Source organism: Ciona robusta, chromosome 1 (assembly GCF_009617815.1).
Source record: "Ciona robusta chromosome 1, ASM961781v2".
Taxonomy (NCBI): Eukaryota; Metazoa; Chordata; class Ascidiacea; order Phlebobranchia; family Cionidae; genus Ciona; species Ciona robusta.
The window spans coordinates 14,782,196-14,809,841 of NC_143235.1; the positions used below are offsets into that span (position 1 = coordinate 14,782,196).

The 27,646-nt window shown below is 36.8% G+C and overlaps 2 protein-coding genes across 3 annotated transcripts in view; one reads left to right on the forward strand and one right to left on the reverse strand.

Moving 5' to 3' along the window:
* The window catches only part of LOC149743627 (uncharacterized), a 33,904-nt gene extending 21,612 nt beyond the window's left edge, over window positions 1-12,292 (reverse strand). The window contains exons 1-18 of the mRNA XM_089890272.1: window positions 12,119-12,292; window positions 11,550-11,722; window positions 10,157-10,302; window positions 9,547-9,764; window positions 8,925-9,066; window positions 8,394-8,459; window positions 7,752-7,887; window positions 7,223-7,406; window positions 6,642-6,777; window positions 5,943-6,107; window positions 5,387-5,469; window positions 4,749-4,884; window positions 4,196-4,357; window positions 3,510-3,694; window positions 2,936-3,113; window positions 2,070-2,201; window positions 1,061-1,214; window positions 367-506 (exon numbers count right to left, since the gene is read on the reverse strand). Of these exons, the coding sequence (XP_089746398.1) occupies window positions 367-506; window positions 1,061-1,214; window positions 2,070-2,201; window positions 2,936-3,113; window positions 3,510-3,694; window positions 4,196-4,357; window positions 4,749-4,884; window positions 5,387-5,469; window positions 5,943-6,107; window positions 6,642-6,777; window positions 7,223-7,406; window positions 7,752-7,887; window positions 8,394-8,459; window positions 8,925-9,066; window positions 9,547-9,764; window positions 10,157-10,302; window positions 11,550-11,722; window positions 12,119-12,292 (2,710 nt within the window). The remainder of the gene's footprint in view (window positions 1-366; window positions 507-1,060; window positions 1,215-2,069; window positions 2,202-2,935; window positions 3,114-3,509; window positions 3,695-4,195; window positions 4,358-4,748; window positions 4,885-5,386; window positions 5,470-5,942; window positions 6,108-6,641; window positions 6,778-7,222; window positions 7,407-7,751; window positions 7,888-8,393; window positions 8,460-8,924; window positions 9,067-9,546; window positions 9,765-10,156; window positions 10,303-11,549; window positions 11,723-12,118) is intronic.
* Window positions 12,293-19,025: 6,733 nt separating this feature from the next.
* On the forward strand, window positions 19,026-27,568 carry LOC149743628 (uncharacterized). Of its 2 annotated transcripts, none has more exons than XM_089873960.1 (5): window positions 19,026-19,763; window positions 22,112-23,161; window positions 23,962-24,108; window positions 25,937-26,149; window positions 27,175-27,568. In XM_089873960.1, the coding sequence occupies exons 1-5, from the start codon at window positions 19,638-19,640 to the stop codon at window positions 27,325-27,327; spliced, it is 1,689 nt and encodes a 562-aa protein (XP_089730086.1). In that variant the 5' UTR covers window positions 19,026-19,637; the 3' UTR covers window positions 27,328-27,568. The 2 variants fall into 2 exon arrangements, with proteins under 2 accessions (XP_089730086.1, XP_089730077.1); XM_089873951.1 differs by having other exon boundaries at window positions 19,028-19,763; window positions 22,109-23,161.
* Window positions 27,569-27,646: the final 78 nt, after the last annotated feature.

A 27,646-nucleotide genomic window follows, 5' to 3' on the forward strand; every position in this document is an offset into this window, starting at 1 on the left:
GCCAGCTTACAAGTTACCACGTTTGTAACTTTGTAAGTGTTTTTTTGCAGTGAATTTTATATTTTGTTTATTTATGGCTAACGAATAAACATCAGAAATACACTTCGTTTTTAAATCAGCCACTTAAAGATTATTTACGTTATGTCTGGTAGCAGAAGTAACAGAATATTGCAGTAAGAGTTAAATAAAGACAGTTTTATAAATATGCTGTGTCTTTTCAGTGGTGACACATAGTCTAATTTATGTATTTGAAAATAATGCTAGTCAAAGTATTACACATATAATCATGTGAAACAACAATTAAGGAAAGCATTACCGATGCAATAGTAACACAACAATATAACAAAGTAGAATTAGATAGTTTACCATCTTCCCAATATATAAAGTTGAATGGAGCCCCGCTACACCACTTCCAACCATCGTTATCTATTATATTTGCTCCAATCCAAAACGCTGGCATGAGAACCATGGTGGATATTTGGCCATTCACATAAGCTTGTTCTTCCCTGGAAAAGAAATAGTGGGGTATGATTATAAGTTGTACAAGTAACACTGTGTTTTAGGAGATTTGGGTGTGTATGAATGTAACTTATTTAATCCTTGCATGGCGGGGTAACGGCAGTCGTTATACCATGGGGGTGTCCTGTTTCATACACCTCGTGCCCGCTTGCAAGTTACCTCGTATGTAACTTTGTGAGGGATTATTTTTATTTTGTATGACAGTTTTGATAAGTGACCACTGGGCACAATTCCTGTTAAGCTTCTTAGCGAAGAACACATGAAAAAGAATATTCACCCCTGAAGTAACATACGTGGTAACTTGTAAGCAGGCACGAGGTGTATGAAACAGAACACCCCTATTATAACGGATGTCTTTACCGCCACCATGTGAGGATAAACAAGCTAAATACGTGGTAACTTGTAAGCGGGCACGAGGTGCATGAAACAAAACTCCTGTGTTATAACGACTGACCTTGCCCTGCCCTGTCATGTGTGGATAAAATACTAATTATCAGTAAACAGTCTTTAGGTAAAACAATCAATCAGTTGAACAACCTACTTTGAGTTGACGCTGAGCAAATCCCCTCCAAGTCCAAGACAATAATCTCTCGCAGTTTGCCACGTTCTTGTTTGGTAATCATTGAAATGATAACAGTTGAATTCCCCACTTGGATTGAAAGTCCAATCTTTGCCACATCGTGGGTCGTAATCATCTGGGAAAAATAACTTTATTTTCCTTTTCAATTATGGTAACGAAATTTAAATATATTTTAAATGAAAAAATAGGATATAGTTGTGTTTATTAATATATTTTCTTATTTTTCTACAGAGTCTCCGTTGGAGAATTATTCGACCGAATTGTTGAAAAAGGAAGTTACACGGAAAAGGATGCAAGCCATTTAATATCACAAATTTTAGATGCAATTGATTATTTGCATAGTAAAGATATAGTGCATAGAGACCTAAAGGTACAAATTATGCTGCGGAATGTAATGATTAAACATGCCCACAAGCATGTTCCGTGTAAAACTTTGATGCTCTCGTACGTTAACCATTTACATAATGTAAACAAATAATCTTGGCTGTAAATAGATTAATATTTACTGTTACTAATTCATCTTCCCAATATTATAAACTGTCATTTGAAAAAAAATGGAAGAAAACAAACGAGGCCGTTACACCTAGCAAGCCATTTATGTTTAATTATTATCAAGTTAGTCTTCTATAGAAACAAGTGTGCGTAAAGACTAAAGACACTACAATGGGGGAAATAAATTCCGTTCTTGTTAGTTAGTTTGAGAAATAAAGTTTTTGTCAGTTTGTTTGAAGTTTATGACTACTGTATTTCATAAATGTGTGTATAGGAATTAACAAAGCTTTTTTAGAGTCGTAAGGATAAGGTTATGTGAATATTCTTCGTTTAATATCAGATAGGGCGATAAAAGAGAATGAAAACATGTTTATGCTATCCAGAGCTATCATCTTACCCCAGCATACCATCTTACCCCAAAATATGGACAATTTTACCCCAACCTCCTACAACCATATATCTAACTACACAAACTCACCTTTTTTATAGAAGCACCATTTAGTGTCAGGTATAGAACTATCCCAACAACAACCTTTGCTGATGCATTCAGTGCTAAGGATCCCAGCGTATCCACAATCAAGTCTTTCATGGCTGGGTACTGATGTACAAGCTGCAGATATTTAAAATAAGTTGTGTTTTAGTTGAGAGTATATGTTTAAACTTAATCATACTTAAATTAGATATAATTTTAATGCAGTTTGATTCTAACTCTGCTGTTTTATATATGAAATAAAAAAAACCCAAAAAAATAATCACCCACAAAGTAACATACATGGCAACTCGTAAGCTGGCACGAGGTGTTAAACCCGTGTTATAACGACTGTCGTTTTCCGGCCACGCGAGGATAAAGTAAGTTACATTCATATAGTTGAATTAGGTTAAATGTAATGATACAATTTTATTACAGTTTCAATTATACAGTTTTCTTTACAGGAGTATTTTACACTTAATTCGTCTTTATTACACAGGTGTTTCAAACACCTCGTGCCCGCTTACGAGTCACATATGTAACTTTCTGTTTAATTTTTATTTTTTCTAGTTTTTTTCCAAGAGAATTAACAGCAAAACAACACTTGTTAAAACTCGCTATAGATGAAAAGTGTGGGAAAGAGTTTCAGGTAAAAAGTCGTTATCGTTCTACAATATTCACTTTACGAGTTACCACATCTATACTTTGTAGTTGATTTTTTATAGTTTTTTCTCCTTTTTTTTCTGTATGACTGAAAATTTGACAACCCATTAGTGACCCTAGAACCCGTACCCTCTGTGCTGTGCCATGGGACAATGGTAGCAGCACCGAGCTTTGAATCTGTACCCTCTGTGCTAGATAAAAAATACTGATACCTTGGTCTGGAGATGGAGTCACGATGTCTGTGTTGTCTTTGGAACATCCAAGCAACTCCATTCTTAACGAGGGGAAATTATTATACGATTGTTGTGTGAGTCGTATGTATGATGTCACAATAGGGGTTGGTAGTTTGTTTGTAACGGGGGTGTTTTCATCAACGTTTGCTGTGAATGTCTGGAATTGAATTAAAATAATTGATTAGTAAAAATTATTATTTTTTTGTGAGTGATCATTTTAGCAGTGGTGTCAAGATAAAAGATAAAAAGAAATGGAAAAAAGGTTCAATAAAAGCTTAATTGCTAAAGTCATAATATTATATGCTTTAAACTAAATTGAGTTGAATTTGTTTCAAAAACTTAAGGTGTAACTAGAACAAAAGTGTGTGTAAAGAGCGTACGTATGACAAAAAAGTTTGAGTGACAATACGTTTGAGTAAAAATTTTTACATGTTTCCATTTCTTGTCACATAACTACTCTATATAAACCAACATATGAAAAAAGGGATTTAACAAAGTGTGTGTTAAGACGTATGATAAAAAAGTGGTCAAAAATTATGAGCAGCAAATTCACCTTCACCGCTCCTGTGTTGTCTTTTACAGTTGTGAACGTGATACCATCATCTGAGTATGAGAGTTGGTATGAAGTTATCCATTGCAAGAAACCACCGGGTCGTCCTTGGGTTACAACTGCTGTTACTGTTCGTGGAATGACCAGCTGTATTTGTATCCATGTAGTGCCGGGTGCTGGGTTTTGCCCTAAGATTGTATATATCAATTTAATTACATAAATAATTTATAAGTATATATTATAGCGGGGTAATAACGGTATTTCAAAATGGGTGTTCAGTTTCATAAATGTAATTGTATGATAGAATAACTTATTTGGCCTATCATGGTAAAGCAACAACAGTGGTTAGAACATGGGTGTTAAGTTTCATACACTTCGGGCCCACTTACGAGTTACCATATGCGTCATATGAAGTAACTTACATGGTAAATTATAAACTGGCACAAGGTGTATTAAACCACACCAGTGTTATAACGGCTTTGTTGCCCTCCAGGCAAGTATAAAGCAAGTCACCTCCATTCATTCATGTTACTTTGTGAGTGTTTATTTTTTTTGGATTTTTCATTTTTACTTTTTTATGCATTTTTTATGTATGGCGGATAATTTGGACAACCCATTAGTAAACACTGGGTTGGAGCAAATTCACATGTAGCGGTTTAAGAGAATTGTCCCATGTTACACCACATCACCTGCAGCATCTAGTGTAGGCGCCCAACATCCTTGTGATGGAGGATCTTGTTGGTTATTCAAACGAGCCAACCAAGGTGCGTGGTTGTCATCCCAATATGAGCTTGCTGTTATTTCAATATCAAGTATAGTTCGGTCTTCCATTCCCAAGGCTTCAAAACATTCTATAAAAGTATAATAACTATTATGTTGGTGTATTATTTAAATGAAAAATGCACAATGTTTCAAAGCATGTTGTTGTATTGTAATGACAGCATTTTATAAAAAAGTAGGAAACATGTAGAGATACCGCATGCCCGCATACAGTATTTACAGTACCTTATGCAACATTTAAATTCAGCTTTTTGTAAAGCAAGTATAATAATGATATGTTGGTGTATTGCTTTGTTACTATTCCGTTGTTAATGCTATTTCTATTTGTTGTAACACATGATTGAGTTCAACTGCGTTTGCTTAAATAGCGCACTGTGCTAATTTGGCAAAAAGTTGACTAAAAGAAACTTAGAAAATTAAAAGAAAAAATTTTAAAATTGAACGAAAAAAATTAGAACATACGTTGTTCCGGCATTTTACAAATAAATGGGTGAACCACGGTGCACGAGGTGTCGTCCCATTTGTAACCGACATCTGCCCATAATGTGATGCAATCACCGCTGTCATTCGGTTCACCATCTTGAAAATTGGAGAAAGTCTAAAAGTATAAACAGAATTAAAAAAGACTATATAGTTTGTGTTATAATTTTACGTTTGGTCCCCAATCATTTATATTCTGTTTTTATAGCGCCACCATGCGGTATTTGATGAGTAACATGCTACATTGCCGAATGACATTGACTTTGGTTTTTCGTTTACCATTATTACATTTTACATCGTGACCTAAGACTACATTTTGTGCGCTAACTTTGTTTTCTCATTAATAAACAACTGTAGGTCACAACATCCACTAAACTATTAAATTATTCCATCTACTTAACATATAGTAGGATGGGGAAAGTTGGGACACGTTTTAACTCTATTTTCTTGTCCCATGTGGTAGTAAACAAAAAACATTTAAAGAATTATAAAACTATTTGCTCAAAACTCTCATTGACCGTTGTTAACTGTTTAAAACACGATCAGAATATTGGGATATTATGTGCAAAAGGTGTCCCATCCTCCCCCACTCTACTATTATGTAAAGTTGAACCACCCACCCAAGGTGATTGATCTGACCAAACATACTGTCCTTCTACCCCCATATCATTGGCTCCAACCCAGTTGGTTCCAAATGCATGTCCTGTATAAAGGAAGGAATGTAATTTATTTGTCCTTGTATGGCAGGACATTGATAGTCGTTATAACACGGGTGTTCTGTTTCATACACCTTGTGCCCACTTACAAGTTAACATGTATGTAACTTGTTTATCCTCGCATGGTAGGGCAATGACAGTCATTATAACATGGTTGTTCTGTTTCATACACCTCGTGCCCGCTTACGAGTTACCACGTATGTAACTTTGTAGGAGATTGTTTTTTATTGTATAGGTGACAATTTGGACAACCCGTTAGTGAACACTGGCTGAAAATATGGAATCATTACCCCAATGTTTCCAATGAAGCACACACCAGCTGTTACACACAACATCCTATGCTGTGGAACAATTGGTTAGGGCGTAAGTGGGGTGTATAGAACAAACCACCTGTGTTATAATGAATATCGTTTCCGGCCACTCAAGGATAAAACAAGTTACTTTCATGCTTGCCACTCACCGGTTACAAATCCATTTTCTTCAGGGTCAACAATGCTGACAAGATGAGCTCCATTTTCAAGACAGAAGTTTTCAGCAGCTGACCATGTAAACTCTGTCTCATATTCGAAGAAGTAACAATGGTTGTTGTACCAGAACCAATCAGGTGGGCAGCCTTCATGGATTGCTGAAACATCAAAAAATGAACTATAATATTTGCCACGAATGTAACCCTGATCTAGTGCTCATAGATTTAAAAATTCTTGTGTAAAGAAATACAGTTAGGATCTGGTGCTAGGAAAACATAACAAACAAAAATCAAGTCCAACCAATTTTATAATATAGGAGATATATATTTTGCCTAAATGGCATTGGCAGTTTTTTTTATTCAAATATAATCTAAAATTGTTTATCTCTTCGAAAAGGATAGCGAAGGTCATATTTCAACAACACGGGATGGATAAAAGGTGTGGGAAAGAGTGGCTGTTGCACCCAATTATTTGTATATAGTAGAGAGGGGGAAGCCAGGACACCTTTAGGACATAATACCCAAATATCCTGATCGTGTTTTAAACAATTAACAACGATCTGTGGCAGGGTATGGTTTTATAATTCTTGTTCTTTGTTTATTACAAAATAGAATAAATAAATTAATAAGTATTTCAACTTCTCTCTATATATAGACCCCCAATATAAGTTACATTACATCCACAAAACTTACAAGCAGTTGGCACCAAATGTTTCACGTCAACACCTGGAGCGATCTCACACACGAATGCTTGCTTCTTGAAACAATCGTAAGTTTCCCAAAGCCCGTTCGAAGACCCCGTGAATATTTGACCACAATCCCACGCACCCTGTGAGATTAAGTGCACAGTACAATTAGTATATTATGAGCAAGGGTACCATGCGACCTGTGTATGGTAGATTATGATTATATTGTAAATGATGGAAATTATCTAAAGTTCTTCAGATTATGAATGAATTTTCTGGAAAATATCTAAATTCTTTAGGATTCCAAAAACCATGAATTGTTTTACAATGATAGACACTATTATGTATTCTATGGTAATCACTGGACACACAAGTTACCACTTTCACTTTTGAACAAATTAGAAAAGAGTCATATAACGTAAATATCACATTGAGCAAGTGAACATTGACAAGTTTATAGTTTTATAGCCATGGACTTGGTAACTCGTAAGCGAGCACGAGGTGTATGAAACAAAACACCCAGGTTATAACGATTGTCGTATTCCAGCCATTTATTCATATTCATTCCTTATATAAAACTAAACGTACACTGATATCTCTAGGTTGGCTCGTTCCAAAGTTGGAATAAGCACCACTAGAGGTAGCTGACGTTCCATCTGACCATAAAAATATTCCATCGCCGTCGGAATCAGAGATTCCTATCCATACGTCGTTTGAACCAAAGTCTTGAATCTCTTGCAAGTGGGTGTTGAGAAACTTCTGCTCAGCTTCACTGCGGAGTGTGAATATTTAAAACAAATAAAAAAAATTAAATAAATGGATCGGTGAATATAAATTATCTAACTTAATGTGGCATTCCAACGGCAGTAGTTACAGCACAGGCTTTCTGTTTCATACACCTTGGCCTGTTTACGAGTATGTTGTTATGTGGGTAATTAACTCCTACAATGGGTAGTAGGAACTACTCTTATAGACCTGTAAGCTGGGGATACAAAAATTGTTCAATGTTCTAATACAGTGGTCAGCTCGCTTCAGGCTTCTACCGTTGTTGACGTATGTGTCCCTATACGAAAATTGCTCAAACCTTATGGTCACTAATGAGTTGTCTAATATTCACCTGTTAATAATAATCAAGTAACCTCCCATGGTAGAACATGCGTCTCTGGATTCAACCCAGTTAGTTTGCAGATCATCGGACATCCCGAAGAAATAACAAGAACCAGAGTAAAGAGACCAACCAGGGGCACAGGAACCTGGACAAATAAATATAACTGGTTAAATTCAATTTGCTAATGGTGACATCACTGTGGCACAGAAATTAGTGCCTGCCTCTAGCCCAGAGGTAATGGGTTGAAGGCTCTTCGCTGCTACCATTGTGGATGTATGTGACCTTGGGCAAGACCCTTAACGACAATTGCTTTAACCTAGTGGTCATTAATGGGTTGTCCGAATTATCAGCTATACATAAAAACTGTGGCAAAGCAATTGGTGTGCTTGCCTCTAGTTTGAAGTCACGAGTTTGAGGTTCAATGCTGCTGCGTAATGATGGGCAAGGTTCCTTGGGCAAAATACATTTTTTAGGATAGTTGGAAAATCCAACAAATTTTTCCTAATACAGTATGACAAAGAGTCTAATTTTGGTTTTAAAATTTTTATTTAGCCCTTTTTAGTTAAAATGTTCCTTGCTTGGACCAAAAGAAACCACAATGTGGCAAAAACTTCTCAAAACATTGTTTAAAAGTGAATATGAATATTTTACCTGTTACTCCCGATTCACAGATAAATGAATGGCCTTCTCCACATCTTTCCACAGCCCAATAACCACCTCAGGGAATAAACAAGAATTTGTTAATTCAATTACAATTGCAATTAATTTCATATTTTGTAGAACGCCATTTGATAAAGTTTTATTTATTTAAAATGATCTTTTTCCAAGATACACAGACCTGGGTTACAAAGCTTTTAACTATTATTGAAAACCTAAAACTATACAAGGCAAACGGTAAATAATGTTTCTAAAATTTATATGATACATGATTACATTTACTCATGGCAGATACCACTGTAAATTTCTAGGTCTACTTTAACTTCTATAATAACAATAATATATAATAATAACTTCATTTGTCTCTTCGATTACGGTAGCAAAGATTTAGAAATATTTTAAACAAAAAGACAGGATATAGCGACAAAACAAATACACCTAGCAGACAAACAAATGAGCCATGTTTAATTATTCCCAAGTTAAACTACTAATAGAAACAAATGAGTGCATAAAGACACAACTTACTTGTTCCAGTACTTGGGTTAACTTCCACGCAGTGATCGGACGTGCTCGTTAAATCTGGTTGGTTTGGTCCCCAGTTTGCGTACGAGTTTGGCCCAAAAATGTCTTTCCCATTACTCCAATAAAGGTCATTGCTCTCGTGGTTCTGTGGTACAGTGTAAAGGAATTCATACAAAGCCATTTAATTTAAATGAATGTATATTGCTTTATCATTGCATGACGGGGCAACGACAGTCGTTATAACTCGGGTGTTTTGTTTCATACACCTCGTGCCCGCTTACAAGTTACCACGTATGTAATGAATGAGTAACTTATTAATCATCGCATGGCGGGACAACGATGGTCATTATAACACGGGTGTTTTGTTTCATAAACCTCGTGCAAGCTTACGAGTTGCCACAGATGAAACTTTGTGGGAGATGTTTTATTTGCCATATTACATTAATTTGAACACCTTATGCCCGTTTCATGGCGACACACTGTTAGGTATTGATAAAATAAATTTTAGGGATTAATAAAATAAAATTAGAGCGACAAAACCTGCCTACAATTAAAAACATATTTACATTTAATTTATAGAAAAAAGCGTAGCCGTTACATCTAGCCGACAAACAACAATACTTACAATAGTAGACAAGCCAATCCAGGTATGAACTGCATGATTATTAACTTTATCCGCCACAAACAACTGTTCAGGTTTATCTGTGATAGCAACGAGATTCGAACCCAGTTTTTTACACGCCGTATCAGCAGACGGCCACGATACTTTAGATTCAACCCACAAATAACAACGACCGTTATATTCTTCCCAACCATCACTGGCTTGGCAGTTGGAGGTTGGAACTGAAAAGAGATAAATAATTGAATGAACGAAACTCATTTTATCCTTGCTTCAGGGTAAACGACCTACATTATAACGTGGGTGTTCTGTTTCATACACCTTGTGCCCGCTTACAAGTTACCATGTATGTAACTTAAATACCCTCGTGTGGTCCGGAAACAACAGTCGTTATAACACAGTTGTTGTGTTTCATACCCCTCATGAGGTTGGTAGTTATAATGGCTTGGCAAAACAAAAGTGTAAGGTTTGTAGTTAGGGGTTATTAGTTAAGGGTGATAAGGGGAAAGTGGTTGTAAGAGTTAGTAAATACGTTTAGTGGTAAGCACATAACGTTGGGGAGGATTGTATGAGCACCAGGTAACAACAAAACATGACGTCTTTTATCATTACATACCTGTTGAAGTACTTCGTTCACATACAAATAACGCCGGTACCAAACATGACAGATCGTTCCACAATCCATTCTCATTCTGTACAACACAATCTTCCTCTTGTCCTTCGGAATCAACCCAGTTATCGGGTTGCCCTCCGTCCCAAGCCCTGGGTGTTTAGAAATTCGAAATTTACTTAATCTAGTTAGGGCTAAGATATATTTTGGTTTTGGGAATGAATTATTTTATTTTACGAAGTAATCTAAAAATGTACTTGATCTAGTAAGAGTGCGAAGAAATAATCCTCCCCCACATTATCTGCTGAGTAACTGCTATTCATTAAAAACAACCACTAACCCACAACCCAATAACCCCCCAAGCCCCCAACCAATAACGAAATAACCCTTAACTACGAATCCGAACCCCCATGGCGCACTAACTTCTAACCCCTAACTATTAACCCCTATAACCACTAAACCCCTAACTACTAACCACTAACTATCAACCCCTAACCACCAACCTGAAACACTTTCCACCAGCCTAATCTGTACCGGAGGATTCTTCACTAGTTCCCAAGTTTGGGCTCTATATATTTGGCACTAGTGAAGAATCCTCCAGTACATAGCAAAATAGGCTGGTGGGAAGTGTTAGAGCTTAGGGGTTGATGGTTAGTGGTTAGGGGTTGATGGTTAGTGGTTAGAGGTTGATGGTTAGGGGTTAATGGTTATAGTGGTTCGTAGTTAGGGGTTAGTAGTTAGGGGTTAGTGGTTAGCAAATAAAGTGGGGGAAGAATTCTTCACTAGCAACATGTATTTTACCAAACTTTTATAAATGAACAGACACAAAACAGAACTAGACTTTTACAAAAAAGGTTTGGAAAGTTGTACTATAGATACTATATGGTTAATTGTTAGCAGCAAAACTCCTATGGGCCCTAACTTTATTCCCTAAACCCTACTTTAATGAACATAAAATTCATTATTTAAAAAAATATTTGCAAAGGCACTTTTTAAGTAGGGAATTCCCCCACGCTCCTTTGACGTCAATGCAAATGTTTTTCAATTAATCTGAAACATTTCTATTAGCGGCGTTGTATCCTGTTTACACTTTTTTTGGGCTAGGGGTGCCTCATAATAACGTCATATTTTGTTGCATAAAAAGCCGCCACGTTTAGACGAGCTGCCGTTATCTGAAACGCTGTTTCGAGAAAGATGGTTCATTAGGGTGGGGTAAGATGGTTCATTAATTCTTTTGTATTGCCCAAGCTGATTTACAGATTTATATACCTGCATATTCACGACTCTAAAAAGTGTTGATAAATGTAAAAAATACGATTAGGAAATATGGGATATTACGTCCTATTTTCCCCGACGACATCCCGTTTTACCCCATAGTAATACATGTTCATATACTTACGCATAAGTTAAGGTAGTTCCATCCACCCATTCCCAGTTGTCTTCTACGTTGATATCATGCAAGCCAATCCAATGTCGTTGTCCTGATGGGATTTGGGTCGCAAGGAAAGTCTGTGAGAAAATAAAGGCAATGAATGAATTTACCTTATTTATCCTCACACGGGGGCAATGCAAGTTGTTTTAACACGGGTGTTCTGTTTCATACACCTCGTGCCCGCCTGCGAGTTACCACGCATGTAACTTATTTATCCTCGCATTGCCGGAAAAACAACAGTTGTTATAACAAGGGTGTTCTGATTTATGCACCTCGTGCACGCTCACGAGTTACCACGTATGTAATTTATTTATTCTCACGTGGCCGGAAAACGACAGTCGGTGTAAAACGGATATTCAGTGTCACACACCTCGTGCCAGATTACGAGTTACCACGTATGTATGTGAGAGAACTGGCGGCAATATTTTTAACTTGTAAACGAGCATGTGCTGGCCTATATGAAACGGAAAATCTGTGTTATAACGATTGCCGTTGTCCCGCCACGCGAGGATAAAGTCAGTTACATCCATACTTACATTCTCTTCTAGTGTTTCCACGACTACAAGCCCACCGAGCAACCCTTCGCATGTAGCTTGAGATTCATGCCAAGATAACGCCGCAGATGTTTTGTATGAGAAGTAATAACAACTGTCGCCATTTTGTATCCAATCCGAGGGACACGCACCGTGTACGGCTGAAGTAATTAACATATTTATATTTGTTCCTTTATTTAACGCGCCCCACAAAAAGTTATACAGTAGGGTGGGGAAGACGGGACACCTTTTACCTCCATTTTCTCGCCCGTTTAATAGTAAACAAGAACATTCAAGAAAATATAAAACTATATTCTCCCATTGACCGTTAGTAAATGTTTAAAACACGATCAGGATATTTAGATATTATGTGCTAAAGGTGTTCCATCCTCCCCCACCCTCCTATACCCCACAAGTGTAACTCGTGGGCGACCACACTTTTTGTTAAAATTTTGTATTTATCTTTTCGAATACGAAAATCAAATTATTAAAACAATAATATATCGTTCTCTTGAAATCATCAGCAAAACGACAGCCGTTAAAACATGCTGTGGTAATAGTTATTGAAAGTACAGCAGTGAAAACGCTTAGCTGTTGAAACGAAATGAATGAAAATATATTTTTTTACTTTGTTTGTGTGTTTTAAACGGTTGAATTTTTAAAACAAGCTTAACAACACATTATATATATATATATATAAGAATAGAATTATGGTAAATTACTTGTCAAAGTTTATGAAATAAATTTAGAGTTTTAGGTGTTTAGTAACGCTTGTATTTAGTAAAATAACAAACTTACCTTTAAATATGGTGCAAAACAAAAGCAAAAACTTTATCAACTTATGCATTTTGTTACATTTATTCTTTGCTTGCCACAAAAGTACGTTTAAGCTGTAGAAATATTAATAAATATATAGACAAATAGTAGAATGCATATGGTACATAGTTTACTACTAATTCAGACGAGAAAATACAGTTAAAAGGTGTCCCATCTTTCCCCACCCCCACTTCCCCACTTAAAATGGAGACAAATAATAGAATGCATACACTGCATGCTATATATAGGTAGACATGGTTTATGTAACAGATCAAATGTAATGTTTGCGCGTCAGTCATTGTACCAGGTATGGTATTGTATATTAATCATTTAAAGAAAGCAAGTAAACAATGCTGGTTGATTGTTTGTACATGAATATAGTAGTTAGGTTAAGCGGGTCACTTCAAGTCCCGAGACTACGTTCATTCGCATGGTGTCGAACTCGTGTTCAAGTTATCGATAAGTAAAATTAAAAATTAACGAAAACTTGTCACAAATAAAATGTTTAAAATACATTGGCGTAATAAAGTTGGGTGGGAAAAACGGGACACCTTGAGCACTTAATGTCCAAATATCCTGATCGTGTTTTAAGCAATTAACAACGGTCAATGGGAGTCGTAAGGATACGATTTTATAGTTCTTTGAATGTTCTTTGTTTGCTACCAAATGGGACGGGAAAATATATTGAAATGTGTCCCATCTTCCCCCGCCCTACTAAACCCAAAATGAAGATGGCCTCAATTGCACGCAAATGTTAACGCTGCATTTATTCTAAGTTTAATTAAAGCTAAACCAAATGTAAGAAATTAAAGCTAGAGTTGAATTAGAAAAAGTGAGCATTGGAAAAACTCTTTCGTAGACAAAGTTTATCGTCTATATTGCTATTTTATCGACGCCTGATTATAGACCACGTTTTATTTTACCTTCGAAAATAAACAGTAACGTTCGCTTTATTATATTAATCGTTTAAAATTTCTATGTAACACAGCTTATGCCCTTTACATGTTATATTTTCAACCTGGTATTTATAGGGTAATAAGCCAAGCCTGGCCTAAATCCTAGGTCCTCTAGGACCTCATCCATATAGAATGGAATACACCACTTTCTTCGACCTGTGTGTATTAACAGACTAACGAATTCTCGTCTACTATGTTGCATTATAACGATCGTTGTGTGTATTTAATGCAACTGGTGGAACGTAGATCGCGGACCGCATAATGTTCTTGTGTAATCAGGAAATGCAACGATATTAATGTAAATACCTAGTTAGGTATTAATTGAACGCATGCCTGGCACAAAAAGGTTGGCAAAGTGGAGACAACGGCGATAAATTCGTTAAACAGGATATCAAACGTTAATGGCTGGTGTAATGGGCAATTCGCGTGCTTTGTTCTTTTATCGTTTTATTTTTCAAAGTACGTTTAACATAAAATAAAAAGAACATAAAATATAGATATTGTTGAATAAAAACATCTGACTTAAAGCGATGAAAAAATAGATATCCGCTGTGTGGCGCCCAAGATCGATTTTCGCTCAAAAAAATTACTATTGCAATTTTAACATTTTTGCTGAGCACATTTATATTATTTTAACGATGCTCGCGTTACAGTTAAACGACGCTCTTTTTTAGTCGCAAGGACACAGTTATACAACTATGTAAATATTCTTTGTTTACTACCATTTGGAACATATAAAAGATTGAAAATGTAGGCCATCTCATCCCAGCGTAGTATATAAATAGTAGAGTGGGGAGAAGACGGGACACCGTTAGCACATAATATCCAAATATTCTGATCGTGTTTTAAACAATTAACAACGGTCAATGGGAGTCGTGAGGATACGGTTTTATAAATACTTGAATGTTCTTTGTTTACTACCAAATGGAAATAAAAAATGACATAAAAATGTGTCCCATCTCACCCCACCCTATTATACGTCTTTATAATCGGAAAGAAAACGGACTTGCCTTGAAGCAGACGGTATTGTACGTCACAATGAACATTTGTTTCCCAGGCTTTCAATCCATGGTTGCGGAGGAAGCAATCGGTGGCGATTACAAGCGACTACTTGTCGCGAAACACGGGGAGGTTGTATCATAATAGCACCGGAACCCACCATTACAAGTAGTTGCTTGTCAAGGCACAAGTTCGAAGTTGAAATTGCGACACGCGGTCAACTGGTACAAGTATTGTGGCTGCAGTTTGGCAAGCTATGTCGGTGGGAAATGAGAGAAAACGATTTCACTTCCGACCTGTGAGCTCAGTCGCTCAGTTCTCACCTCGTAATGACTTAATTGCACGATTTTGAACGAAATTCGGGGGAAAAATACACCGCAGACTCGTGTATATGTATGGTACCAGGGGGCGAGATGGATACCGTTAGAACTAATTTCCCATTTTTTTCTAATCCTTTTTTGAAGTATTAAAAAACGCAGTTTTAAAGTCGTGGAAATATACGGTTATGCATTTTTATGTAAATATCCTCGTTAACTAAACCAAACCCTACTATATAGTATTCGGGAATCCAAAAATAAAATTCTTGAAATATTCTTTGTTGCTAGGAAAATGGAACGATAAAAGAAAATCGAAACCTGGACTAACTTGACCCCTTATTATGCATGGCAAAACTGGCCAGTTAAGTTTACTCTTCCCACACTGCCAAAACAAAAGTATGCGGTAAATAAACAAACTGTATTCTGCATGGAACAAACTTAATCGTTTGCAAACTGTATGGATTTGTCGCTGTCATGGCGCTCGATTTTTCACGGGAATGTTTTCTGCCGTAATCCGCGGCTGATCGCATCCCGAATCTTGATTAACGATGTGTTTGCGGAAGTGAGATAAAGACTTTCCAAGTTAGAAGATAAAGCGGTCGGCCTGTCGTGTGCCGTCTTTCCCAATCGGCCGTAAGACGCCGCATGCCGTCACGCCGACGATTCCCAATCGCCCTTTTCCGGCGAGACCGCGGTTAAAGCGACAGGCTTAAGGACTTGTGCAAATTCGTCATGGCTGGCACGAGTAAAAGTGACTATTGTGAATCTACCTGTAGGGTTGGGCAACCCCTTATCGCTGATCGATTGGCCGTTTGTGAATAACAATAACGATTGGTCATTTTTGTGCCGCAACTAGGCGGCTGCATGGCTAAGCGAACAAAGCGTGAATTATTTTATTACAATGGCCGATTATGCCAAGTATTCTAGTTCATAAATTATTCGTTTTATTTTCATTGCTTTGCATTATTAGATGTCCGTATTCTTCGAACTAATTTTTTGTAGATATTGTATTCCAAGTAATGGTGGTTGAATTACGTTGTTATGTATTTTATCCACTAGAAACGAAGGTGTGACATGTGTGGCATAAATGGTGGGAAAAGACGGGCGTCTTTGCCACATAATATCCAAATATTCCGAAAGATATCGGTATTTTCATTGCTTAGCGTCAGTGAATATCCGTTACATGGCTTTGGTTTCAAACTTGACGTCGTATTTAACTTGAAGGATAACAATAGAGACGAATCTTCATTACCGCCCCAGACGTCTGTGTATACACTGGTTTCTATAAATTCTATACAAACACTATACAAACAAAACATTGGATTAAAAATACGGCTCGCTTGCTTTAGTAAGAACATCTTCTCCAACAAAGGAAAGCACAAATATATGTAAACAGTTTGTTGCCTGGAGTTGTATAGTAGGGTGGGGGAAGATGGGACACCTTTTCATTCTATTTTCTCGTCCAATTTGGTGGGAAGCATAAAAAAATTAACAAATTATGAAACCTTATCCCTACGACTCCCATATACCGATGTTAAGTATATAAAACACGATCAGGATGTTTGGATATCATGTGCTAAAGGTGTCCCATCTTACCCCGCCCTACTGTACATCGTCTTTGATAAAAAAGGTCATCGCGGATCGTTGTTCTATTTTGTCTAATAAATCATGGCGAACAAAATGCTCGCTGTTGTGTTTTTACTTTTGTGTACAAGTTCAAATTGTCCCGAAGTCTCTTTTTAAAAGTACGAGTTTGGTTTTCGACGTTGGAGGTCTAAGTGAGATCACTATCTATACAAACTGTATGACAAGCATGGTAATCTTGGCGAAGTTGTTGGATTCAAGTCGTAAGAATGTTTCAATTAGTCGGACGATGCGGTCGTACACAGTTAAGTTTGTTGTGTACACTGTCCGGTGATGGAGCTCGGCGTCGTTACAAAATATCCAAGTCTCATAACGACAAGTATACCCGCTCGGTGGGCGGTGCCGATTTAACGGTAAATCGCTCTTTTCACGCATATGATGAGCAGTCGCATCGCAAGATAAATATTTAAATAATTTCGCGATCCCTGAAGAAGTGTTTGAGTCTTCTGTTTGGTTGTAAAGGCTAAACAGCCACATCATTTCAATTCTACTTTATCCAGAACACACAAAGACTTAGGTAGTAACTCAACCTTGAAAAGTGCGCACTGCGCCTGGCACCCTTGTATCCGGCCCTTAGCTTTCGCCATAAACGAGCCACGTTGACGCATCACCGGCATAGAGGAGCGCAAAGCCATATACGCCGGAATAATCCGGTCAACGGCGGAAGGAACCCGTCACCTCGCTGGCTGATTTGTGGGCAGGAGGGAACGATTTGTTTTATTTAAAACAAGGAGTCGCCGGTCACTGTGGCAGTTTGTCTTTAGTTTATGAAAGGAACAACCTGTTAGTGATAAAGATCGAACGTTCGGCTTTTCTAAAATAAATACAAGTACCACACGCAGCTTCACAGTTTAAACTAAACGTCCGCATTTCATATAAATCTTTTGGTAAAACCGAGTATAATATACGCCAAGGAGTTAGCTATATAATATATTACTAATAACTCACACGCCGCAAATTTTAATGGAAAATTATCAGCTGTCATAATTTTGATGCAGAATGATGTAAACGCGAATTAAGCGCAAACACAAGATCTGTGGCGTCGATTTAAAACGTTTGAATCTCAATAAAAATGACAGAATAATCCTACTCACTTGATCATGTAAAGAAAATCATCCAGCCAGTTACTTTATGTATATTTCTGCATTAAACAGGGTGTTTTGTTGGATTTGTGGTCCCGAAGATGTTTTTCTTTGTACCTTAAGTGAAGCATCAAGACTAATTCGAAACGCGTTACCCTGTCACTGCTACCACGTCAGCGCTGTCAAACAAATTGTGGAATTTCACTGTTTTAGGGGTGGTCGGGTGGTCGGTGGAAAAAAGGATTATCTTTAATGTCGATCGGCTACTAGATATCAAACGATGAACTGTAAACAACAAATGTAGCTAAGGGTCGAAGCGTCGCCAACGAGCGCTGCTCTGTATAGCGCTTGCGATTTCATGGTAGTCTAATCTTGTTGGCCATTTTGATGCGCCGGCCGCTTGTATAAAATGACCTAAGTAAAAGAACCTCCATGTGTGGTCGGAGTCTGCTAGTTTATGTGTTGACGCTAACTAAGTCACATCCGAAGATCGGCTTTGCACGGCTTGGTTGCTTTGATTGACACGAGACACCAGGGTGGAGGCGACACAAAAACGGCACACGCCAGTTAAGATTATAACCCTCGCTTTTCGCCGCGAAGGCACACCAGACATGGCGAGCAGCCCAACGATCTGGTATCGCTGATTCATAGGAACGTAAGCAAAGCCAGTATCTCATTATTAGATCAGCGAAGTGGTTTTAATAGTCATAAACCTTACGCATTTTGATTTCATTTTAAAGAAATTTTAAAACAGATAACGATTATAGACAAAAGTACCTTAGAGGAGACGATTAGCGGCCGCCATTTTTCTGACGTGTGGCGTTCGGGTCGCGGGTGCTTTAACTCGTAAAACAAGGCGAGCTCGTGAACAAGATGCAAGTAGGAGGTATAAGGATCGTGTGTGGTCGGATTGTGTCAGTCTACTATCTCGTGTTCCATCATAGATATTATCAAGGGTGAAACGACTGAGCAACGGTGGGGGACGAGTAAGGCCGATCGTGGCCAACGTTATGGCGCTGGTGTCCGTATATACAACAAGATTGTAACTTTGAACAAGAGATGGAATATTAACGTGATAGAACTGGCGCAAAGAGAAACGTTAAGCAGGCTGCAGTGGGTTGGAATAAGTAGTTATCTAGGGGATGTGGGGTGTATTAAATATTAATCGTGGTTCGTTTTATCTTAAAGTTGAATTCCCGAGGCTTGTAAGTTGTGGAAGATTGCCAAAACCGGATCCAATACGACAGAAAGTTCTTTCCGTTCCCGAACTCACGAGTACGCAGTCACAGAAGAAATTTCAACGCCATATATGCTGAGACAAGGAGAAACGGACGGTTGTAAAATGGAGACGCAGCAAGTCAGGTTTTGGCAGCATTCACGTTGGTTGCTGCTACAAATGTAAAGCTTTGGGGGAAGTATAAATTCAAACCACAGTTAAATGTGGTTAGACTTGGTGAGAAATTGCACAAGGACTTATACGATGGTAGAAGTCAGAATGGATGAAATATAAGTTTATACTAAAAGAATATTCAGCGACAGCTAATATGGTGTACAATAAATGCAAAATGCGTTTTATTTACTTGAAACGCATAGAGAAAAGCTATATAGCAAGTCTAGACCTAAACTTAGATATATATTCATGCGTTGATTGATTTCAGATCAAATAAATGGTGGATTTTTACATTATAATTGCTATATACTGATTTTTATGATGAAAACGAAGCCACAGTTTTATATTGAAAATCTTTTGGCTAAAGACAAGAAAACAACCCGGACGAATTTATCGAAAGAAACTTCAAGAAATGATGAACATCGTTTGGATGCACGAGAAGGGGTTAGAAGATAAAGTTGATATTTTTGTGTTTTTTTTTCAAAACTAGAAACATATGGTAGGGTGGGAGAAGATGGGACACCTTAGCACATAATATCCAAATACCTTAATTGTGTTTTAAACAATTAACAACGGTATATGGGAGTCGGGAGGATACAGTTTTATGATTTTTTGAATTTTCTTTGTTTACTACCGAATGGGACGAGTAAATAGGATGAAAAGGTGTCCCATCTTTCCCCACATTACTCTATATAGCAAGATATATGAGGAGAGATAAAAGAATAAAAGTTGATATTTTTGTATGATTTTCAAAAGTAGATATACAGACAGCGAAATATAAGAGAAGAAGTGAATTTGTTTGTGTTTTTAATTATTGCAAAAAATCGGAAAACCTAAAGCTAGATATAAAGGTTAAATACGCTGCGTATACTGGCTTTTATAAAATATCTAAATTTCTTGAAATAAGTTCAAAGTTAGATGAAGAAGAGAAAAGATTACAACAGTTGTAATAACTTGTTTGGGTTTTGTCACAAATAATAAACGTTTTATAATGCGTATTCTGATATTTTTGAACAGTTTAATGGACTTAGTTTGTATGTAATCGTTGTTGAATTATGTTATTTTATGTTTTATCCACTGGGACTAAATATGTTACATATGTGAAACGAGGGTATCGTTAACACAAAATATCCCATATTACTTAATCGTGTTTCTACAATTAATAAAACGCTATTTTTATTTAATCTTGCTCTTTTTTTCACAATTAACAAAACGCTATTTAACAGTCGTGATGCTACATATATAAAATTCCACAAATATTCTTTATTTACTATTAAGACGACACAAGCTGATATGTACCGTGCGATAACATTGTTGTTTTTTTCAGTTTTACCGTTTAAATATATAGTAGAGTGGGGGAAGATGGGACACTTTTTCATTCTATTTTCTCGCCCCACTTGATAGTAAACAATAAAAATTCAAATAGTTATAAAACGGTATCCTCGCGACTTCCATAGACATTGTTAATTGTTTAAAACATGATCAGGATATTTGGATATTATGTGATAAAGGTGTCCCATATCCCCCCATCTTACTATAAATTCTGAAATTAAATACCTCTGACTGAGTTACGCTAAAGTTTACCGTTTAATAAATTACTGCTAAAAGTTCTTTCTAGCGATATAGTAACAGCAGGACGCAAGGTTTTATTTACATTTTGCTGCCCTTGTTAGTTTTCTTGCCAAGTAGCGAATTATATTGTGGGTTTAACAACCACGCTTTTACTTTATGGCGTGTTTTTAATGACTGACATTTTGCTGCTAATTCCTTCTCTTCGTTGTTTTAATATATTAATCTTCGCTACTGTATTCGAACAGTTATAAAAGTTTGTTAGAAGTGAGCGCTATATTGGAAAAAATACAACATAACGATGATAAAATATATTCCAATGGAAAATCGTCTGTTTAAAGACAGCACGTTATTACACATGTCAAATTTAAAAATAATTATTTTCTCGTGTTAAAACAGTTTCTCTAACAGTTTTTATAGAATTTTAGTTTTGGAATAAATGTAACTTATTTTACCTTCACATGGCGGGGCAACGACAGTCGTTATAACACGGGTGTTTCAAGTTCATTCTTTATAACCTATTTTACTGCTTTAATAGTATAATGTTAAATTTTTAACTTTATTTAAACAACTTTTTTGGGCAGCGTTTATGGTGTCGACAGCACATATGTGTTGCGTGGAATGTAGCACTGTGGGGTAAGATGGTTTCCACATAATATTTCATATTTCCTAATCATGTTTTTAACAGTTAACGATGCTTTTTTAGTGTAGTGAGAATACGGTTATGTAAATTTGTGGATGTTTTAGATTATTTACAAACAAGTAAATAAAAGAAAACCTGTCCCATCTTACCTCAACCTACTATAAATATTATTAGAGATTTCTGGTAAAAATTTAAACAGATTTTCCCCTGATTAAACCTAATTAAAATGTGTTTAGGTATATCGATGATTAGAACGATTTGTCTAATGTCAGCTTTGCGTTGTACATCACACCTTCATTTTTCCGATTATATACAAAATCTAAATTTAGATTTTACTTTATTTTCGGAACAAAAATTTTACTTTTATAAACGAAAGTTAAAATTGTTCAAAATAATTTTGATCTTATCGTTAATTGACATTTAAAGTGTGGGAAAGTTTCACTTTTTCAGGTAATGCAGGTTGATCCGTGTAATTGCCTTATCTTGCTATTTATGTGGCTGATATTTATTCACGTTACGAGTCAATTGCTTGTCGCAATTCATTCAATCGGTTTAACGAATTTTTGTTTGTTTTTAGCAGAGCCAAATCTCCGGGAGTTCTTCCGATGTCTACTTCGCGGTCGATGGCGAGAGCAAAGTTCGAAGTAGGGCACAATCACCACTTCCGATATCGGTGCGTTCTGAGAACACCAACGGTGGTAAAAGAATCGCTGAGCGCTTAACCATCAACGATAGACAAGCAACTGCCATCAGAAATGATTTTATTTTGAGAGGAAAGGAACCAGCGGTCGCTGATGTAATGCAGCCATCATGGCAGTTAAACTGTTTCAACGAACGTGGCTTACCGTTTAGCCCACTGTCGGTAATTTACGGCCAAAAGCGAAAGCCGCATCGTGTGCAACAGGGCCTTAAACACAGTGGGCTAATTGAGCAATTAAACTCATACCGCTTGCCCAACAACGCACAATATTTATTTCCTGGTTGTTCTACATGCTGTGAGACGAGTGGTGGTCATTTACTCGCTAAACCTCGCTGCGATTTCTCTCATTTCGACAACTCATCCATACATTGGTGTTGGACCCACCAACAAGCTTTAACGGCGCTCGCACTTCGACAGAAAACACTGAAAACCTTCAACTCGTTCCCGAGTTACGTTTTACCGCAGCCTACCTTCCATCCGTCCGCCTTCCAATACACTTTTGAAAACGCGGCTCTTCTTGGCATACAGAGGGACACCTGTCAATCAAACGAGCGCAGAATGCTAAGAGAGCAAGCTGGAAAAATTCCGAACTATTTCAATGGAAATTCTCTTCGCAGCAAAAGCTTTATTCGAAACGAAAAACTATTCCCCGCGACGCGCGAGCAGCTATCAGCGTATGATATACTGTCTGATAAGGCCATCTACGACGGCGATCTGCCCGACCGCCATATTGTACACGCTGAAGGCCGGGAGGCGTCCAGGCCTATGTCAGGGTGTTACGCAACATTTGATTCTTCACACAATGAGTCGTCGCTATCAGATGTATCAGTGTTATCGGCCAAGTCCAACGAAACGAACCCAGAAATATCGAATTCTTCGTTTCAGTTGAACGTTAGTGGGGAAACGAGGAAAAACAATTTCAGTTGCGGGGTAAGATAAGCTTTGTGTATTACAGTTGGGGTAAGATGGGACAACTTTATCACATAAAATCCAAATATTCTGATCGTAGTTTAAACGATTAAAACAACGGTCTATGGGAGTCGTAAGGATACGGTTTCATAATTCTTAAATGTTTTTTGTTTACCACCAAATATGACGATGAAATAGAATGAAAAAATGTCCCATCTTCCCCCACCTTACTATATATTGCATGTAATACCAATATAGCTAAAGGCATAATACATGGGAACTTCGGCACAAATATCGGAATTAGAAATCCTAAGGATGAGGGTTCGAATCCAGATAGTGGATACAACTTGCACTTCGACCATTTTGATTTATTGGCCAATACACAATCATTGTGTTTCATTTTGTTTGAATGAAACGAAAAGGATATATGTCCTTGGGCAAAAAAGGACAAAACTAATTTGGACTGCATGGGAGAACGTTGGCTGCTTTAAGTAAAACACATACAAGGCCGTTGTTTAAGTTATACATAGTAGGATGGGGGGAGATGGGACACCTTTTTATTCTATTTTATTGTCCCATTTGGCAGTAAACTAAGAACGTTTAAAAAATTATAAAACCGTATTCTCACGACTCCCATAGACTGTTGTTAATTGTTTAAAACACGATTAGGATATTTGGATATTATGTGCTAAAGGTGTCTCGTCTTCTACCGCAGCAAGAAACGTTCTTCTTGATTTAAAATAAATGTTCTTGATTTGAAATGGGAAATCAAGGGTAAAGATTTCCCGCGGTAATATAGAAATGTCATCTTATAATTGCAGATCTGCGGAAAGACGTTCAAGGCACAATACAACTTGACCCGTCACATGCCTGTACACACAGGGGCGCGACCTTTCGTTTGTAAAGTTTGTGGGAAAGGATTCCGACAAGCGAGTACATTGTGCAGACACAAGATTATACATACGAAGGTGGGTGTTAGGTTTTTTAATGGGGCATTACGGTATTAACTAGGAAATGTATAACATATGTATAGTAGAGTGGGGGAAGATGGGACACCTTTTACACATAATAACCAAATATCCTGATCGTGTTTTAAACAATTAACAACGGTCTATGGGAGTCATGAGGATACAGTTTTATAAAAAATCGTTGAATGTTTGTTTACGACCAAATTGGAGAAGAAAATAGATTGAAAAGGTGTCCCATCTCCCCCACCCTACTATATATGATATTACGACAAAACATAGAGTATATATGTATACAGTTAGGTGGGGGGAGATGGGACACTTTTTTATATTATTTTCTCGTCCATTTTGGTAGTAAACAAATAACGTTAAAATAATTAAAAAACCGTATCCTCCCGACACCCATAAATTGTTGTTACTTGTTTAAAACACGATCAGGATATTTGAATCTTATGTGCTAAAAGTTGTCCCATCTCCCCAACCCTATACTGTAATATTATAATAGTCAGGTGCAATGGTTTAGTCTTAGTGGTTATACTGAAACCATTGTGGATGTATGTGAACTTGGGCAAGACACTTAATGGTAATTGCTCAAACCCAGTGGTCACTAATGGGTTGTCCAAATTATCAGAAATAAAGAAAAAAATCACCCACAAAATTAAATACGTGGTAACTTGTAAGCGGGATCGAAAATTTCACAAGCCTATAGCAGTTACTATTTTTCCCTAATTGGATTATTGTGATCTGATACGTTACAGTTCACCTGGTTTTCGTCTCACGTATTGTAACCTAAAGGCAAGCCATACAGACCGCATATGTGCCGCGACTTATACCTACAACGAGTATAACGTTTTAAGGTTTATCGATTTTTTCGGCCGAATATTATTTGTTTATTTTAAGTCCAAAATTATAAAATAATTATTCTTAATGCGAATAAAGTGTGTTGCTTTTTTTTTCGCAGTGATAAATTTTACATTATTAACGATTAGTTTCAAAAATACCAGCAAAAAATTGTCGGTAATAAATTATTGGCATTTTTTTAAATATTAAAGAACGTTTTAAATTGTCTCCGTAGGACCAAACATGTAATTGTAAACACTGCCTACCGGGGGAAAGTATGCGAACTCTCAAGTCAAGCGTTTATTAACATTTTAATCCGACTTTAAATCTATTTTTTATCCGCTACAGTTTTAAAAACACCACGTAACGCAAAATGTATAATTATTTACAGCACTACCTACCAATCAGCGAAAAGTAGAGAGCTTAACTAAAACGTTTTCTTCTATTGCTTGTCTTAACTTTCTTAACATTCTGCCTATTTATATAAAACATATAGTAGGTGGGGAACATGGGACACCTTGTCATTCTATTTCATCTTCCCATTTGGCAGTAAACAAAGAATATTCAATGAATTGCAAAACCGTATCCTCACGACTCCCATATACACCGTTTTTAACTGTTTAAAACACGATCAGGATATTTGGATATTATGTGCTAAAGTTGTCCCATCTTACCCCAACTGTAATACACAAAGAAAACATTGGTGTTCTGTTTCATATCACGTGCCCACTTACAAGTTACCATGTATGTAACTTATTTATCCTCTCATGTAGGGGCAGGGCAATGACAGTCATTATAACACGGGTGTTATGTTTCATACACCTAGTGCCCACTTACAAGTTACCATGTATGTAACTTGGCGGGAGTTTATTTGTTTAATATACCCGACAATTTAGACAGTTCATAAAGAACCACCGGGTTGGAGCAATTTAATTATGAACGAAGGATATTATAGTTTTAAAATGGTCAGACTGTGTTTTCTGTTTTCCAGGAGAAACCTCACAAATGCGGGGTTTGTGATAAAGCTTTTAACAGAAGTTCGACGCTAAACACACATATGCGGATACATACAGGACTTCGGCCGTATACTTGTGATATTTGCGGTAAAGGGTTCCACCAGAAGGGAAACTATAAGAACCACAGATTAACACACAGCGCGGAAAAACAGTTCAAATGCTCTGTGTGCGGAAAGGCTTTTCACCAAGTAAGATTATTTTTCTATTGTCGCAATTTTTATATAAAATTTTAATTATAGAATATGTAAATATATAGTAGGATGGGACACCTTTTCATTCTTTTTTTTTTCTGGTAGTAACTTAAAAAAAAAAATTTTTATAAAAATGTATCCTCACGGCTCCTATAGATCGTTGTTAATTGTTTGAAACACGATCAGGATATTTATATATTACGTACTAAAGGTGTCCCATCTTCCCCTGCCCTACTACATACATAGTAGGGGTAAAAAGGTCCAAATTTTAATTTTATTTTATCGTTCCTTTTTGTTTAAACAAGGAGTATTTAAAGAATAATGTAACCGTATTATCGCGACTCTATGAACGTTAATTGTTAAAGCGCGATTAGATAATATAGTAGGGTGGGGGAAGATGGGACACCTTTAGCACATAATATCCAAATATCCTGATCGTATTTTAAACAATTAATAGCGGTCAATGGCAGTCATGGGCATATAGTTTTAAAATTTCTTGAATGTTCTTTGTTTACTACCAAATTGGGCGAGAAAATAGAGGTAAAAGGTGTCCCATCTTCCCCACCCTACTATATAGAATATTATTATGTGCAAAATGTATCCCAGGAAAGGCGATCGTTTTACTGCTTATTCGCTTGTCTTCATTCTTTAAATAATATGATATTCACTATTGTTTTCGGAAAAGTAAATAAAAAAATTGTTACGTAACATTGAAGTAACAGTAGGCAATACTTCTGCACAATAACAGATTAGTTTAAGAACTTTAACATTTTTGGCATAAATAACTTGTTTTTTTTTAATTTAGTAATTTAGCTTCGTATACGTTGTTCGTAGCCTATACTGTAGCGGTACAGCGTACAACTTATTTTAAGTGGGGGAAATGTAAACAACCGAGCTTTTGAGAAATCGTTATAGTTTCGCCACACAAGGAGAATGGATAGCTAAGGCGTAATGAGTTACATACAGCTTACCGGCTATGTGACAACTTCGGTACATCAGTCATTGTTAGAAATGTTTTTCAGATCTACAACCTTACGTTCCACATGCACACCCATAAGGAGATCAAACCGTTTACTTGCACCGTGTGCGGGAAGGGATTCTGCAGAAATTTCGACCTAAAGAAACACGCGAGAAAACTCCACGGGAAAACAAATGGGATTCGCAAAGCTGGATAAGAAAATATAATTTTTTCTAAGCGAAACATTATAGCCAGACTATTTTTGAAAAAGGCAAAATGCATTTTTTATTTTACAATCGGTTCGACTTAATTTTGTCTGTTACATTTTCGTAACACCAGATCCATTCTAGCGAGCTTTCTAAAAGTTCCTTTACCATTAATACTATCAAAACATTAAGTTCAAGCTATATGAATTGCCTTACAGACGACTGGTCTCAATAAAATGAGTCATATTTTCACTTTGCTTTGCTTTTTCTACTTGTACTTTTAGCGTTCATTTTCCCCGAAGCCGATTTCACTGAAGGTAAAATAAACAT